General features: G+C 40.5%; 1 protein-coding gene across 1 annotated transcript in view; it reads right to left on the bottom strand.

The window, feature by feature from the left end:
• AK7 (adenylate kinase 7) overlaps positions 1 to 13,406 on the bottom strand; it is a 66,697-nt gene that overhangs the window by 27,810 nt on the left and 25,481 nt on the right. Inside the window, exons 5-6 of the mRNA XM_010987627.3 lie at positions 10,174 to 10,284; positions 363 to 443 (exon numbers count right to left, since the gene is read on the bottom strand). Coding sequence (XP_010985929.3) covers positions 363 to 443; positions 10,174 to 10,284 — 192 coding nt within the window. The remainder of the gene's footprint in view (positions 1 to 362; positions 444 to 10,173; positions 10,285 to 13,406) is intronic.

Here is a 13,406-nt window from a genome sequence, read left to right as displayed (position 1 = left end):
CTCTCTTTATACCTTTCTCTGTTTTCCTGTTTCCCAGATTATTTTCCAGCATCTGAAATACTCTGCTTACTGGCTAACTTGTTTACTGCCTAATGCTCTTCTCCACCCCGCTAGAATGTAAGCTCCACAAAGGCAAGGACTTTATTGCATAGCTGTGTTCCCAGTATCTAGTGGTTTCTGGCACATGGTAGGCACTCGATCAATGTTTGTCTCACGAATGAAAGGAGATCCATCCTTTTCTTTATCATTCTGAGAGTGGTGAATACAAGAAAAATAGGTGGTTACGTTCGACACCCAGTATATAACCTTCAAATTGTGTAACTTTACTGCAAAACACTTTTAAAAAATCCTTACAGTCATACCTTAAAAAAAGTATGTAAGATGCCTCCTTCCATTCCGTACTGAAGTCCAGCAGCAACCACATAAGTGGCGAATTTTTTGACCTATTGGATAAAATATAAGAAAAAAGCTAAGTGTATTATTACGAATCTCATTGAATCAGATTATTTTAGTGATTATTTTAAATGATCATTTTAGTAAGTCTTATCCCCTCTTTCAAGCACCTAATGTATTATTATTTAGGATAGAAAAGAGTATCCATTAAAAGGGGAACTCAGCCCCACCCACAGTATTCAGGAATAGCTCTGACCACTATTAGAATTTAATTGGGACTCTTAATTAAATGAAAGCCAGTATTTATTCTTTGTGAAACTCAACACCTCTAAGCACTAGGCTGGGCCCCTAGGAGCAAAGGAAGATGTAAAAGTCTGTCCTTCCATGATATTTTAATTATCTATTAAGGGAGGTAGACATCCATGAAACCACGGAGTTTGGTAACGGGCCTTCATAAGAGGATTTTAATAGAGATGGAGCGTTACTTCATCCAGGAGGAGTAATTTAGGTGCTGGGAGAAGTTGCCTCAAAATACAACTCTTCTTAATGTCATCAAAGTACTGGCAGCTACGTTGTGGAGAAATGGGCTTTCTCGTGTTCTGGGAAGCCGAAGGCAGAAGGAATACTTAGGGAGACCTGATCACTGATTCGCTTCCTTTAATGCCCTCCTCCTTCATAGTCCAATAACCATGTGGCTTTGATGATGTTTATTGTAAAAATCCAGAGAGACTCAAGGAATGGTTGGTACAATTTTTTCTGGATTGCTGATGTGAGGTCCAGGTACAAAAGGTGCAGCGACCAACAGAGATCTATTTAGATTCTATTAAACCTTTGACTTCACAGGCCACCCCACTTTGGATTTTTAATCTTTGGTGAATTAAATTGGGAATTTATTCTTAGCTGAGAGAGTGTGATTTGTGAGTGTATGTGTGTGTGACTGGCCTCTTGCTAATGCATCACCCAGTGAGAACACTGCAGTTGGTGTCAGAAGTAGAATTATCAGTAAAGACACCCCCCTCCCACCCCATCACCACTAGGATTAGATTTGGGGAGGTTGGATGTTGGTAAGTTGAAGAGAGAATCATTGCTGAAGATGGAGCCTGAGTGGAGACGGGAAAGCCCTTGGTCTGAGTGGGGTTTCTGAGGAGGAACCACGTTACTATAATTGATCTAAAGTCCCGTACATCTGGACCAAGTGGGACAAGGGCATGTGACCCAGCTCCCTGGTTTTTCCTAACTGTCCGAGGGAATGTGATCAGAGAAAACTCTCCAGAGGACTTGAAAAGCCTATGAACATGAGGTAGTTCTGGGGATCCTCTCAAGTCCCAACCAGGCGGGGGTGCTGTGGCTTTCCGAGAAGAAATGAGATAACCAATGAGGTTTCAGATCGAGGGGGTGGGTGGGAGAGTGGAGCTGAGAGATGAGGAGCGGGCTACAAAACAAAGGGAATAAAATAGAGGCCAAGGTTTTAGATGTGGGTTGGGGGGAGGGCAAACAAGTCAGATAGGCCTGTCTTCATTCGTCGTCCCTGATAAAACAGTCAAGGAGGAAACTGGCTCCCATTCAAGATTCTGAGTTGCCGGTAGCTTTGTTTGGGCTGGATCTTGTCCCTTCGGGAGTATTCTGAACTGAGACTACAATTTGAACAAAGTCATCGAAAACTAAACTGGCTAAACTTTAGTGTTTCCCACTGTCCTTAAACAGATACATGCAACTTTTGTTCTTACCAACATAGTTTAAAGGAGGTCAGCTGACTGTTCTCACCCTGGGAGACCAGGGACCCTTTCGGAGAAGTGGAGGAGAGGGTCTGGGAGGGGACAGCATGGAGTACTCTGCCCCAAACCAATCATTCTCTGGGCAGTTGTTGCCTGTGACTTTCACCGGCAGTGAAAACAAGATGGTGGCATTAGCCTAGACAAGGGCCAGAGAGGAAGGCCAGAGTCTGGCTGGCTTGTTTGAATTTTGGTGAAATCATATCCCACATTTGGGAATCTGATAAGGTCATAAACACTAAGTTATGGGGAAGAAATTTATTTTTACTTTCTGTAGCGAAGTCATCAAAGAACGCAAAAATGGGGATACACATATTGGACATTTTAGTGTAATCAAGATTACAGATATTTGTACTTGACCTTTCAATGGCTGGTCTGTTCTTGTTTGAGAAGAAAACCGCTGCAATATACCACTCACTGTTTGATACAGTGATAAAAAATAAACAGAGCATGTTAACAATTTTAAGAGTTTATTTGAGCAAAATTGATTTGAATTGGGCAGGAACCAATCTAGCAGAGAGAAAGGGGCTCTGAGGAGTTATACAAAATGAAAGACTTTTCTGGGCAGAAGTGAGTGGGAGCAAGGAAATCGTAACAGGACAAAAAAATAGCAGGTGGTTAGAGGAAAGTTCCTTTCCTTCAGCGGCTGGCTGGGGTCCAGCAGGTGGTTTACCTAACGAGTGCTGGTCAGGTGACTCCTGATTGACCGTTTAAGACCCCCTTTCTGGGTGAGCTGAAACTGTAATTAAGTCTCCATTTTGTGATGTGGGGCTCAGTATACGTAACTCTATTTTGGGCCTGTTGTCTTGTTTTTGACAATAGACAATATATAAATAAACTCGAAACATAAAATTGCAATTCCAATGTGTCATAATCCACAGACACAGGGGACGTTGGGTCTGGTGGAACCTATACAATGTGAGATCTATACAGGCATCGAGAATTTTTCTACATAAACAACTAAGAAGTCTGATCATTTTTGGTATTAATTCTTAATCAGCTTTTGGTACTGCAGTCTGGCAAATTGCTGAGACTATGAATATTTGTCTTTATCTGAAGATATAAGAAAATGATGTTAACTCCTAACACTACCCTTGACTTAAGGCAAACAACAATACTGGAACGCAAGTGTGACATTGTGATTTAGAGTAAAAATATATATATATTTAGTCTTCATCCTCATTTCTGGACAGAGCTGCTAAAACCATTGAAACTTCCTAAGCAGTGAGGGTGGTAAAGGTGTCTTATGTCTGGCTAATGAGGTGACTTTCAGACCTCACTTAAGGATGGAAGAGCCAACCATGTGATGAGAAGGTTGGATCCCTCAGCTCCCCCTCCTCCAGGGAGGGGAGAGGGCATGGAGAATGAGTTCAGTCACCAATGGCCAACGATGCAATCAATCATACCTATGGAATGAAGACTCCCTAAAAATTCAAGAGGAGAAGGTTCAGAGAGCTTCCGGTTTGGTGAACCTGTTGAAATTTGTAAAGAGTGGCATGTCCGGAGAGGGCAAAGAAGCCCTGGAGCTTTCCCAGTACCTGGCCCCATGTCTCTTCCATCTGGCTGCTCCTGAGTTATATCCTTTTATAATAAACTGGTAATCTAGTAAATACAATGCTTCTCTCAGTTCTGTGAGCTGATCTAGCGAATTAGTCAAACCCATGACAAAGTCATTAGAACTGCCAATCTATAGAAGTTGATCAGAAGCACAGATGACAAACTGGGCTTGAGTCTGGCGTCTGAAGTGGATGGAGCAGTCTTGCAGGACCGAGCTCTTAACCTGTGGGATGTGACGCTATCTCCAGGTAGACAGCATCAGAATTCAGCTGACCTACAGGAAACCCAGTTAGCGGCCGAGAATTGCTTGGTGGTGTAAAAACTCTGCCCCCAGCACAGGTTGGAATTGGGTCCAGAACCTTTATAAGGAAAATGAAGAGTATCCCTCTTCTGCTCCAGGTAATACGATGATTAAAAAAAAAAATCTAATACTTACCCTACTACAAACACCTAGAAGTGCCTGAATTATCCAATAATACCCTAGGGGTGGCAGAATTCTCAAGAAAATAAGAGATAGCCCCAGGGGCCAAAAGCGGAGACTTGAAGAGGCGTGGTGAGAGTGGACGGCGCAGCAGCCCGGGGAAGTTGATGGTCTTCATTTAGGAGCGTGGGTTTTTAAGGCCGCATGGTACTCGGGACAAAGCATCTAATCTGGTGAGGTTAAGAATTGGACCACAATAAGGAAGGATTCATTCACAACAAAATGGTGAACTAGAAAAAACCAAAATCCACACTGTGACAGAAGGAGGTAACATGGAAACTCCTCAAACCAAGGCAAGGTTTTAGGGGGGAAAAAAGAAAGCTCCCCAGAGGATTCTAAACTTGGCCTTGTACTTGTCTTTCAAATTTAAATTAACCTGCTGAATCCCGGGATCCCAGGGCCAAAAATTTAATGTAACAAGCTGTTTTAGACAGTGAGACACCAGGGGCATTTTATAGAGGCTGATACAACCCCCACCCCCAACTTCTGTCCTTTGAAGCCCCAGTAAAGGAACACCACTGGGGTGAGGGTGGTGACTTCATGGTAACAGGTGAATCCTGGCTGAGAGCACAGCACTGTCTGTCAAGCCAATTATAAATGAGAGCGTATTCTCAGTGTGAAGTCCCGTTTCACACAGACCACTCTGCATCCTGAGGTCTCCCAATTTGACATCCTTGAGACTTTTATAGCAGTACTCTTAGAAGACAGACTTTGCACTAGTCCACTTTGCCCTAAGAACCTATTTACATACGTTTTTAGGGGTGATGATGAGTCATAAAGAAGCGGATGTTGACAATTTAAAGAGATGCTATTTTTAAAAATCCAGGAAAAAAAATTACAGGATTATTTTGGATTGTAGATTTAGAAACCACAAGAAAAAATTGTTTATTTTTAAAAACTTTGCATTTTTTGTAATTAAAAAAGCATACTAAAGGTGAACTCACAAATCAAAACATACAAACTGTGTGAGGGAACAATCCAGCATGAGTGACTTGCATTGCCTTCAGAAAGTAAACGAGTAGAGATTAAAATAAATGTTTGAAATGATGAAAAAAATTAAGAAACGGGGAAAACAAAGGAAAAGAACAAGATGATGCTGATAAAGAACAGGCAGGTGGTAGAGCAAGGAAGAGAGAAGGTGGCTGCCTCAGGGAGACGGGGGGAGGGAGAGGAACCCAGCATGGCTTAGCCTCCCTCCCTCCTGCATTCATCTGAGCCCCGCTCAGAAGAGCTGGGAGCAGAGAAATTTAAAATTAAATGACAGACTGATGGCTTCCATATTAAATTTGTCTTGAGCCTTGGTAAGAACTAGAAATAATTTCATTAAGACTTGAGAATGGTCTGAAAAGCTGTGGACTCGGCTAGAGATAATGTCCTAGTGGTAATTATTAAGAAACAAATAATTGCATAGTTTCACTCCTTTAGTGTCTTGAAAGGGTTATAAGAGGATGCCTAGAAGTGAATAAGCCAAGAATTTAACATTATTTCAAAGAGAAAAGGATAAATTCATTTCATAGTGGGGAATTTTTTTAGTATACTCCATTTCAGTAGTTGATAGATTCAGGAGACTCCAAATTAGTAAAATTTGCAAAACACCGTTAAGAAACTTGACCTAAGTAGGTACATACAGAACTCTGCACAGTTTGAGATACACAGGTTTTTCAAGTCCATATGAAATTTAAAGACAAACAACTGGCCATGTGTTATGTAGCAAAACATCTCACCAAATACTACAGTAGGACCAACATCACACAGGCCACAATGTGTATCACCATAAAGCAATTAAATTAGCAATGAACAACAAAAAGATAATGATTTCTCCATATATTCGGAAATTTAAAGACAACTTCTCAATAACTCACAGGCCAAAAAAGAAGTTACAATAGACTTTAGAAAATTTTTAGAAATTAATGATAATGAAAATACTATTCAAGGCATTTCAGAACTTGGGGGATGCAGCTAAAACCACACTTGGTGGCAAACTTACGGCATTAAGTGCTGATATTAGATAAAAAACAAAGACAGAATATCAATAAACTTAGCATCTAACTCAAAATGGCATAAAGTCAAATTAGAAGGAAGACGTAATAATAGAGAAATTAGTGAGTCAGAAAACAAAGCTACAAAGAGAACACAGTAAAATCTACTTCTTAGATAAGAACAATAATATAGTAAAACTAGTTAAGATTTATCAAGAAAAAGGACAATGAGACACAAGGAAATAGCATTACTGGAGTCTAAGGGGCTGAAAGGGACATCCATTTTCCTTTCGGAGTTCTGAAGTGAGAAATTCTTAAAAGACAGATGGAGTTCAAAGTACCGTTTTATTATGGACGTGGGTTAGGCTGGGGAACATGCCTTAGGTGAACGGTGATGAGGCACTTCCTAATCCTGAACCCTAGAACACGACAAACGTCCACATCCAGGCTCAGGCAGCACAAGAAAACTACAGACGATCGCATAAGGAGAGGGTCCCTGTCAGACCTAGGGCAGTAACAGGAAAGAACGCAGTTTGCAGCAATAGCAGAACCTGAGAGAGACGAGAGGGAGGCGGGGCCAACGTAACACGGCCACGCCCTCCAAAAGCCCACCAATCGGGTAACTCGCTCAAGCTTCGTGATGCGCGTAAGGGGCGGTGCAGGAAGGCAGGCGTAATTAGGGACTTAGAAACTTAAGACTTCCCCACGGAAACCAGAGGCTTGAGAAGGGAGTGATGCCCCCTACAAATATTAGTTCTGAAAAGGGGGACCTAATTACAAATGTAGATTTTAGAAGTCAATCGTAAGAAGGGGGAGAGTATAGCTCAAATGGTACAGCGCATGCTTAGCATGCGAGGCCCTGGGTTCAATCTCCAGTACTTCCATTAAAACAAAAACAACAACAACAAATAATAAACAAACGAACAAACCTAATGACCTCCCTTCATGCAAAATTTTTTTTTAAAAAGTCAATCATAACAGACTGATGGGTACATTCATGCCAATTAATTTGAAAATTTAGCCAGAAGGCCTAATTTATTGCTCTGAAACCCCACCACTGTCTTCACATAGTCTAAGATACTTTTGGCAAATTCTACCAAGTACTTAAGGGATGCGCCCAATTTCATACAAATTGCAGAGAATCGTAAATTTTGCTCCTTAATTGTACTAGCACAGTAGCAGCATGACACTAAAACCAGAAAAAGACTGTATGACAAAGGGAGATTATAGGCCAATCTCACTTGCCAACTCAAATTATTAGTGCCAAGATTTTAAATGTGACCTTATTAAAGCAAATGCAGAAACGTTTTTTATTAAAAAATTATCATGAGCAGCTTGATCAGAGAACATAAGCATCAAAAGCCAGTGGAATAATTATTACAACAAATTTCATAAATTGCCACTGAGATTTGACAGATTTGGTTCTTTTTTTCAGGGACCCCACACACAACAGATACTTGGGGACCACTTAATGATTTAAATGGTTTTTGCAAACACATGGGCAGTGCTGGGTAATTCAAAATACTAATTAAAGTCAATATAAGCTGTATTTTTAAATATAATATTTTAAAATATTCTGAGTAATCATTGTGATTCATTGAACAATGGACATACCCAGTTAAAGCCACATTCAGTGTTAGGCATCAGAACTATTTAGGCAACTTGTGTAATTATTAGGGCTCCCTCTTGCCTCAGAATACTAAATATGTTCATCTTCTTGTGTTTGTAATATAGCATATAAATATAAATGTGATTGCTGCAGATGTGGTAACAGTAGATGAACAGCAGATGAACAGGAGTGCAGAGACCACATCTGCTTTGTTCGTGGCTGTGAAGCCAGCTCTTAGCCATAGTGCACAGTAGGATCTTAATGGATATGGGTTAAATGGTTCCTTTCAAGTTTCTATCTTCTGGATGAAAAACACTAAGGAAAGAAGGGTACCTGAGATGACCAACTTGGTCAGATCAACCTTATCTTATTAACCGTTCAGAAAAAAGTGATTGAGAAAGCTCTTTTTAAGATTAAAAAATTGATTTTTAAAAATACAATTTTGATTGTATCATTTAGAGCATGGGGCATATTTAATGTTTTTAGAATGAAAAAGATATGAAGATGATATTTGTCCTTTTTTTTTTTTGAGTAAATGTAGATTTATTTAGAGAGATACACACTGCATAGAGTGTAAGGCAAGAGAAAGACAAGGGAAGAGGTGTGGGAATTGGGTGTTCAGGTTAAAGTAAAAGTAGGTGCGGGCTGTCTCCGAAGGGGAGGGAGCGAAAATGGGCCAAAATTTGCCCATGTTAAACTATCATTCACATCAACTACTTTGTGTGTGATCATGCCTTCTCAGCCAGTGAATTAGACATAAATGATCAAGAAATCATGGACTTTCTATTTGGGGCACTATCTGAAGTTTAATAAAATAATATAGTTGGAAGAAATTTAGACTGTCTAGTCCACCCCCTTTATTCTACTTATTTTAACTCCAAAAGTTAAATGACTTGGCTAAGGCCATAGGTTAATGGGTATAAAGGAGATTAGAATAACTAATCTCATGTTTTTTCCTTCAAATATTTTATACTCACAGTATTTGTATCGCCAAATTAAAAAAGAAAAAAGAAAAAAAATTAATAGCACAGAGTTTGGGGACAAGAGTTCCTACTGTAATATCCTCTGAGACCACTGGGTGTCGTCTTAGAACTATAATTACACATCACTACTGTGGGGCTTCTGATAGTGGGGACGATGTAGTGGATGGAACCTTTAGAGGTGTTGAGGTTCTATATAAATTCTACATAAGTTAAATGAGGATGATGATAACAGCACCTAATTCACAGAATTTTGAGTGTTATATATGAGATATATGAGGATTACACGAGGTACTGCAAGTAAAAACGCCTAGCACAGTGCTTGGCACATGGTAAGCAAGCCCTCAATAATTTTTAGCTGTTACTCATCACCAGGGCATTCCTGTCATCTATTCTGATAAAATATAGGAGAAATAAAACAACTTTATAATATATGGGCATCAAAATGATGCATTTTGCTGTAACAGAAGGCTGATAAGCTATTATTTTTGTTCACAGGAACTTCTCAGCTATAGCTGTGTCTTAATAATTAGTGACCATGGCTGTGTCAAGATCTATGGAATGATGGAGCTTTGGAGTCAGAGAAACAAAAAACACACAAAAACACAAAACCCACAGGCTTTGTTGTCCGATAGATCTACCGTTGTTGTAAGGAGTAGATCAGACAAAACCAAAACCAAGAAGTGCTTGTTAGGGAGGGTATAGCTCAAGTGGTAGAGCACATGCTTCATGTACAAGGTCCTGGGTTCAATCCCCAGTACCTCCTCTAAACACAAATAAATAAATAACCCCCCAATTACCTCCCTCTTCCAAAAAACCAAAAAAAAAAAAAAAACCAAAAAACAAAAACAAAAAAAACTAACAAAAAAAAAACCAACAAAAAAACCCCAAGAAGAGCTCAGCATAGTGCTCAGTAAATCCTAGCTATGTTAACTTGAGCGAGCTACTTAACCTCTGGAAGCCTCTATCTCTTATTTGTAGGATGAGGTTAATATGCACTTTTCAGAGTTACTGAAAGAAACAAATGACATAAAGGGAAAATGCAGTTCCCTCTGCCCCATTCCCACTGTGTTATTTGCCTCTTCTGGACCAAGGATCTCTTTGGACCTACAGACCCCTTGGTAGGTAAGGGCTTGAGCTCTGCTGGGGACCCCATACAAGGCTTTCATCTTAGGGGCCTGGACCAGAACTTTGGCCAGGACCTGGGACAGTGCCTCTTGGGGTGAGCCTGAAGCTCGGATGTCTGTGCGTGTAAGGACAGAGAAACCAAATGCAGAGATGTGGAGCGAGGAGCGAGCTGAGATGATGTACGTGAAGCACGTGGAGCACCCTGGCCATGCACAATGTAAGCACCCCAAAAAGAGCCTTTCTTACCCCAAATGTTCTACTTCTTAAGACTTACGTTTTTCCCACACTTGAGAACCATTTTTTCAGCGTTTATGTGGTCCAGAAAATTAGGGTGGTGCTTTCTTCTTCGATAATCCTCTTCAGTAAATGGAACCTCTGAATCATCCTATGAAGGAAAGACCAGACCCCCATGTTAGAGCTTCGTAAACTTCTAAGCCCAAAGATGCTCGAGCAACTATGTTCCTTTAAGCTCAACTAAAACATTCTAAAAACCACCGCTTATTTTTACAGTGATTGAATTTTCATGAAAATGTTTAGCTAGCCAAATTTTATCATTTAAACTTAATCTAAAGAAAATTTAAAAATTTAAATGTCTTCTTTGGTAGAGACAGTGACAGGTTGTTACTGCAGTCCCATAAAGGCATTAAATAACCCATTTCTGAGTTTGAGATTCGTAAATGATAGCCACTATATATAAAAAAAGATAAAAAAAGACAAATTTCTTCTGTATAGCACAGGGAACTATATTCAGTATCTTGTAATAACCTTTAATGAAAAAGAATATGGAAACAAATATATGTGTATACAGGCATGACTGGGACATTATGCTGCACACCAGAAATTGACACAATATTAACTGACTATATTTCAATAAAAATAAACACATAAATAAATAACCAATTTCCTAATTTTTAAATCTAAATTTTGGGTTTTTTTCTCTTTTCCACACTGTGCCTTTTCCTGAAATCAACCCCATGCTAATCATAACATACCATGTGTAAGTTTCTGCCTCAGGCTTTAAAAACTGGCTTCATCAGATAAGATGAAATATCTGTCTGCCCTAAGAATCAGGAATGAAAAGCACTTCCTGACAGTCCATTGAGCTGTTCATCATGCTCAGCCTCTCCACAACTCACTCTCCTGTCTAACCCCATGGAGTGACAGTTAAAGGAAAACTTCCCGGAGAATCAAAAGGAGGAATTGAGATCCATGATACAGAGTGATTTCCCCCCAGTCCACCCAGATTTAGAGGTCCTACTTGGAGTGGGATTTTTAAAATACGGAGTTCAATCAGGAGCCTTTCGATCACATCACACTGGTCTACGTAATCAGCCCAAAGCACTTGAGTCCAAGGCTTACATGAAATTAACAACCGAGGCAGAAGAAACACAAGGATGAGGACCCTGAGGTAGAACAATTGTTGGCAGGTTGGAGAAATTGGAAGAAGGGCCGTAATTATTGGAGCCAAGCTGGAAATTGGTGGAGGACGAGGTAGGCAGCAGTCAGGGTACCACGTGGCTTGTGGACCATGTGGAGGAGTTTCCATTCATTCTAAGAGCGTTAGCAGGCATGGAAGGGTTTTAGGCATTTTAAACAGGACTGTAATATGATCTAAATTATATATATTTTACTTAATTGTTTTAAATTTTACATTTATTTTTTCCCTTTTAACGGAGGCACTGGGGATCGAACCCAGAGCTCTACCACTGAGCTATACCCCCCAGCCCTAAATTATATTTTAAGCAGATCACTTAAGCAGTTTCCTGGAGACTGGATTGGAAGGAGGCAATGGCAGGCACCCGTGCCAAGGCCATTCTGATAGTCCCTAGACACAAAGAGAACGAGATGGATTTAGGAGACATTTGGATGATGAATTAACAGGCTTTACCAGAGGGGAGGGTATAGCTCAGTGGTAGAGTACATGCTTAGCATGCACGAGTTCCTGGGTTCAATCCCCAGTATCTCCATTTAAAAATAAATAAACCTAACTAACTACTATATATAAAATAGATAAACAACAAGTTTATACTATACAGCACAGGGGACCAATTCAGTATCTTGTGGCAGCCTATAAAGAAAATGAATATATGTATGCATACATACGGCTGAAACATTATGCTGTACACCAGAAACTGACACAACATTGTAAATTGACTATACTTCAAAAAAAAGATGCAAAAATAAGGAAATAAATAAATACATGTATACATATATACATACATACATACATGTAATTACCTCTTCCCCCCATTAAAAAAACCCACAGAATTTACCAACGAATTGACTGATGTGTGGAAGGCAGTGATGTAATTTACCAACGAATTGACTGATGTGTGGAAGGCAGTGACGTTGAGTAACTGAAATGGTGGTGATGCCATGTTCATAAATCAGTGGATCTCTTAAACATACCCAGTGGCTCATAGGTAGGGCTGCCAGTTGAAATAGAGGACACCTAGCTAAATGTGAATTTCAGATAAACAAATGAATATTTCTTCAAGTATGTCTTAAGTATGTCTTAAATAGTGCATGAGATATACTGATGCTAAAAATTACTTGCTGTTTATCTGAAATTCAAATTTAACTGGGTGTCCTATGCTTTTACTTGCTAATTCTGGCGTCCTACCCCCACGGGGCCTGTAATCAGCTTTGCCTTCAGGATGGATGAAGTCCTAGCATTTCCCAAGCCCTGGTGAATATGACACAGTGGCCAGCTGCCCACCTGACTTTCCTGCTCCCCGTGACCAGCTGCCCGGGACCCCTCTTCGGAAGCCTGCCCCTCCCTCAGTCCTCGCAGCTGAGACTGGAATGGTCACACTCCAGGTGACCTGGCTCGCTGGCCACAGGTCTGGACAGCCAGTCAGTCTCTCCCCAGATGTTCTGAGCCTGGGAGTGACAGGAAACGGGAGGTCCTTCTCTCTGGCCAGCTGCCACTGCAGCCCAGAAATTCAAGCCAGCCTGGGCTGCAGTTGTCACCTCCGTTGCAGGTTGGGACAGAGACCCAGTTTATACATTTCGAACCTTTGTTGCTCACTGGTCCTTGGGCTGTGTTCCCTTTAGTCCTTAAATTTCACTTGTCACAAATAAACAACCAATAAAATATATTTTAAACTTGTGTCTTTCATATAGGTTCTAATTTCCTACAACTATTTGTATCATTTGCTTTTCCAATAAGTGATGAGTCTCCGTTTTGTCGGCATCACATCAAGGACCCTCTCGTTCCTGTATATTGATGTCTGTTAACATTCTTGGAAACCGCCTGCCTTATGCACATCTCATTACACAAAGAGCTCGTTGAGACCTTATTCTCCCAGGACTTGAAGAACTGACTCTGCAGAGTGACCTTCCTTCTTTAAGGACACTGGGTGAATCTGTTTTAAGACTCTCTGTTGGACCCTCTTTTTAAGTGGCCGTTGTGTCTGACCGCCGTTCGGATCACCTGCCGGTCTCTCTTCCCACTTGGTTATTATGTGTGATGACTGGGCTATTTGGTTCAGTCAGTGTCACCTC

Source organism: Camelus dromedarius, chromosome 5 (assembly GCF_036321535.1).
Source record: "Camelus dromedarius isolate mCamDro1 chromosome 5, mCamDro1.pat, whole genome shotgun sequence".
Classification (NCBI taxonomy): domain Eukaryota; kingdom Metazoa; phylum Chordata; class Mammalia; order Artiodactyla; family Camelidae; genus Camelus; species Camelus dromedarius.
The sequence above is the reverse complement of the archived record's forward strand: the minus strand, read 5'-3'. Positions and strand labels throughout refer to the sequence as shown.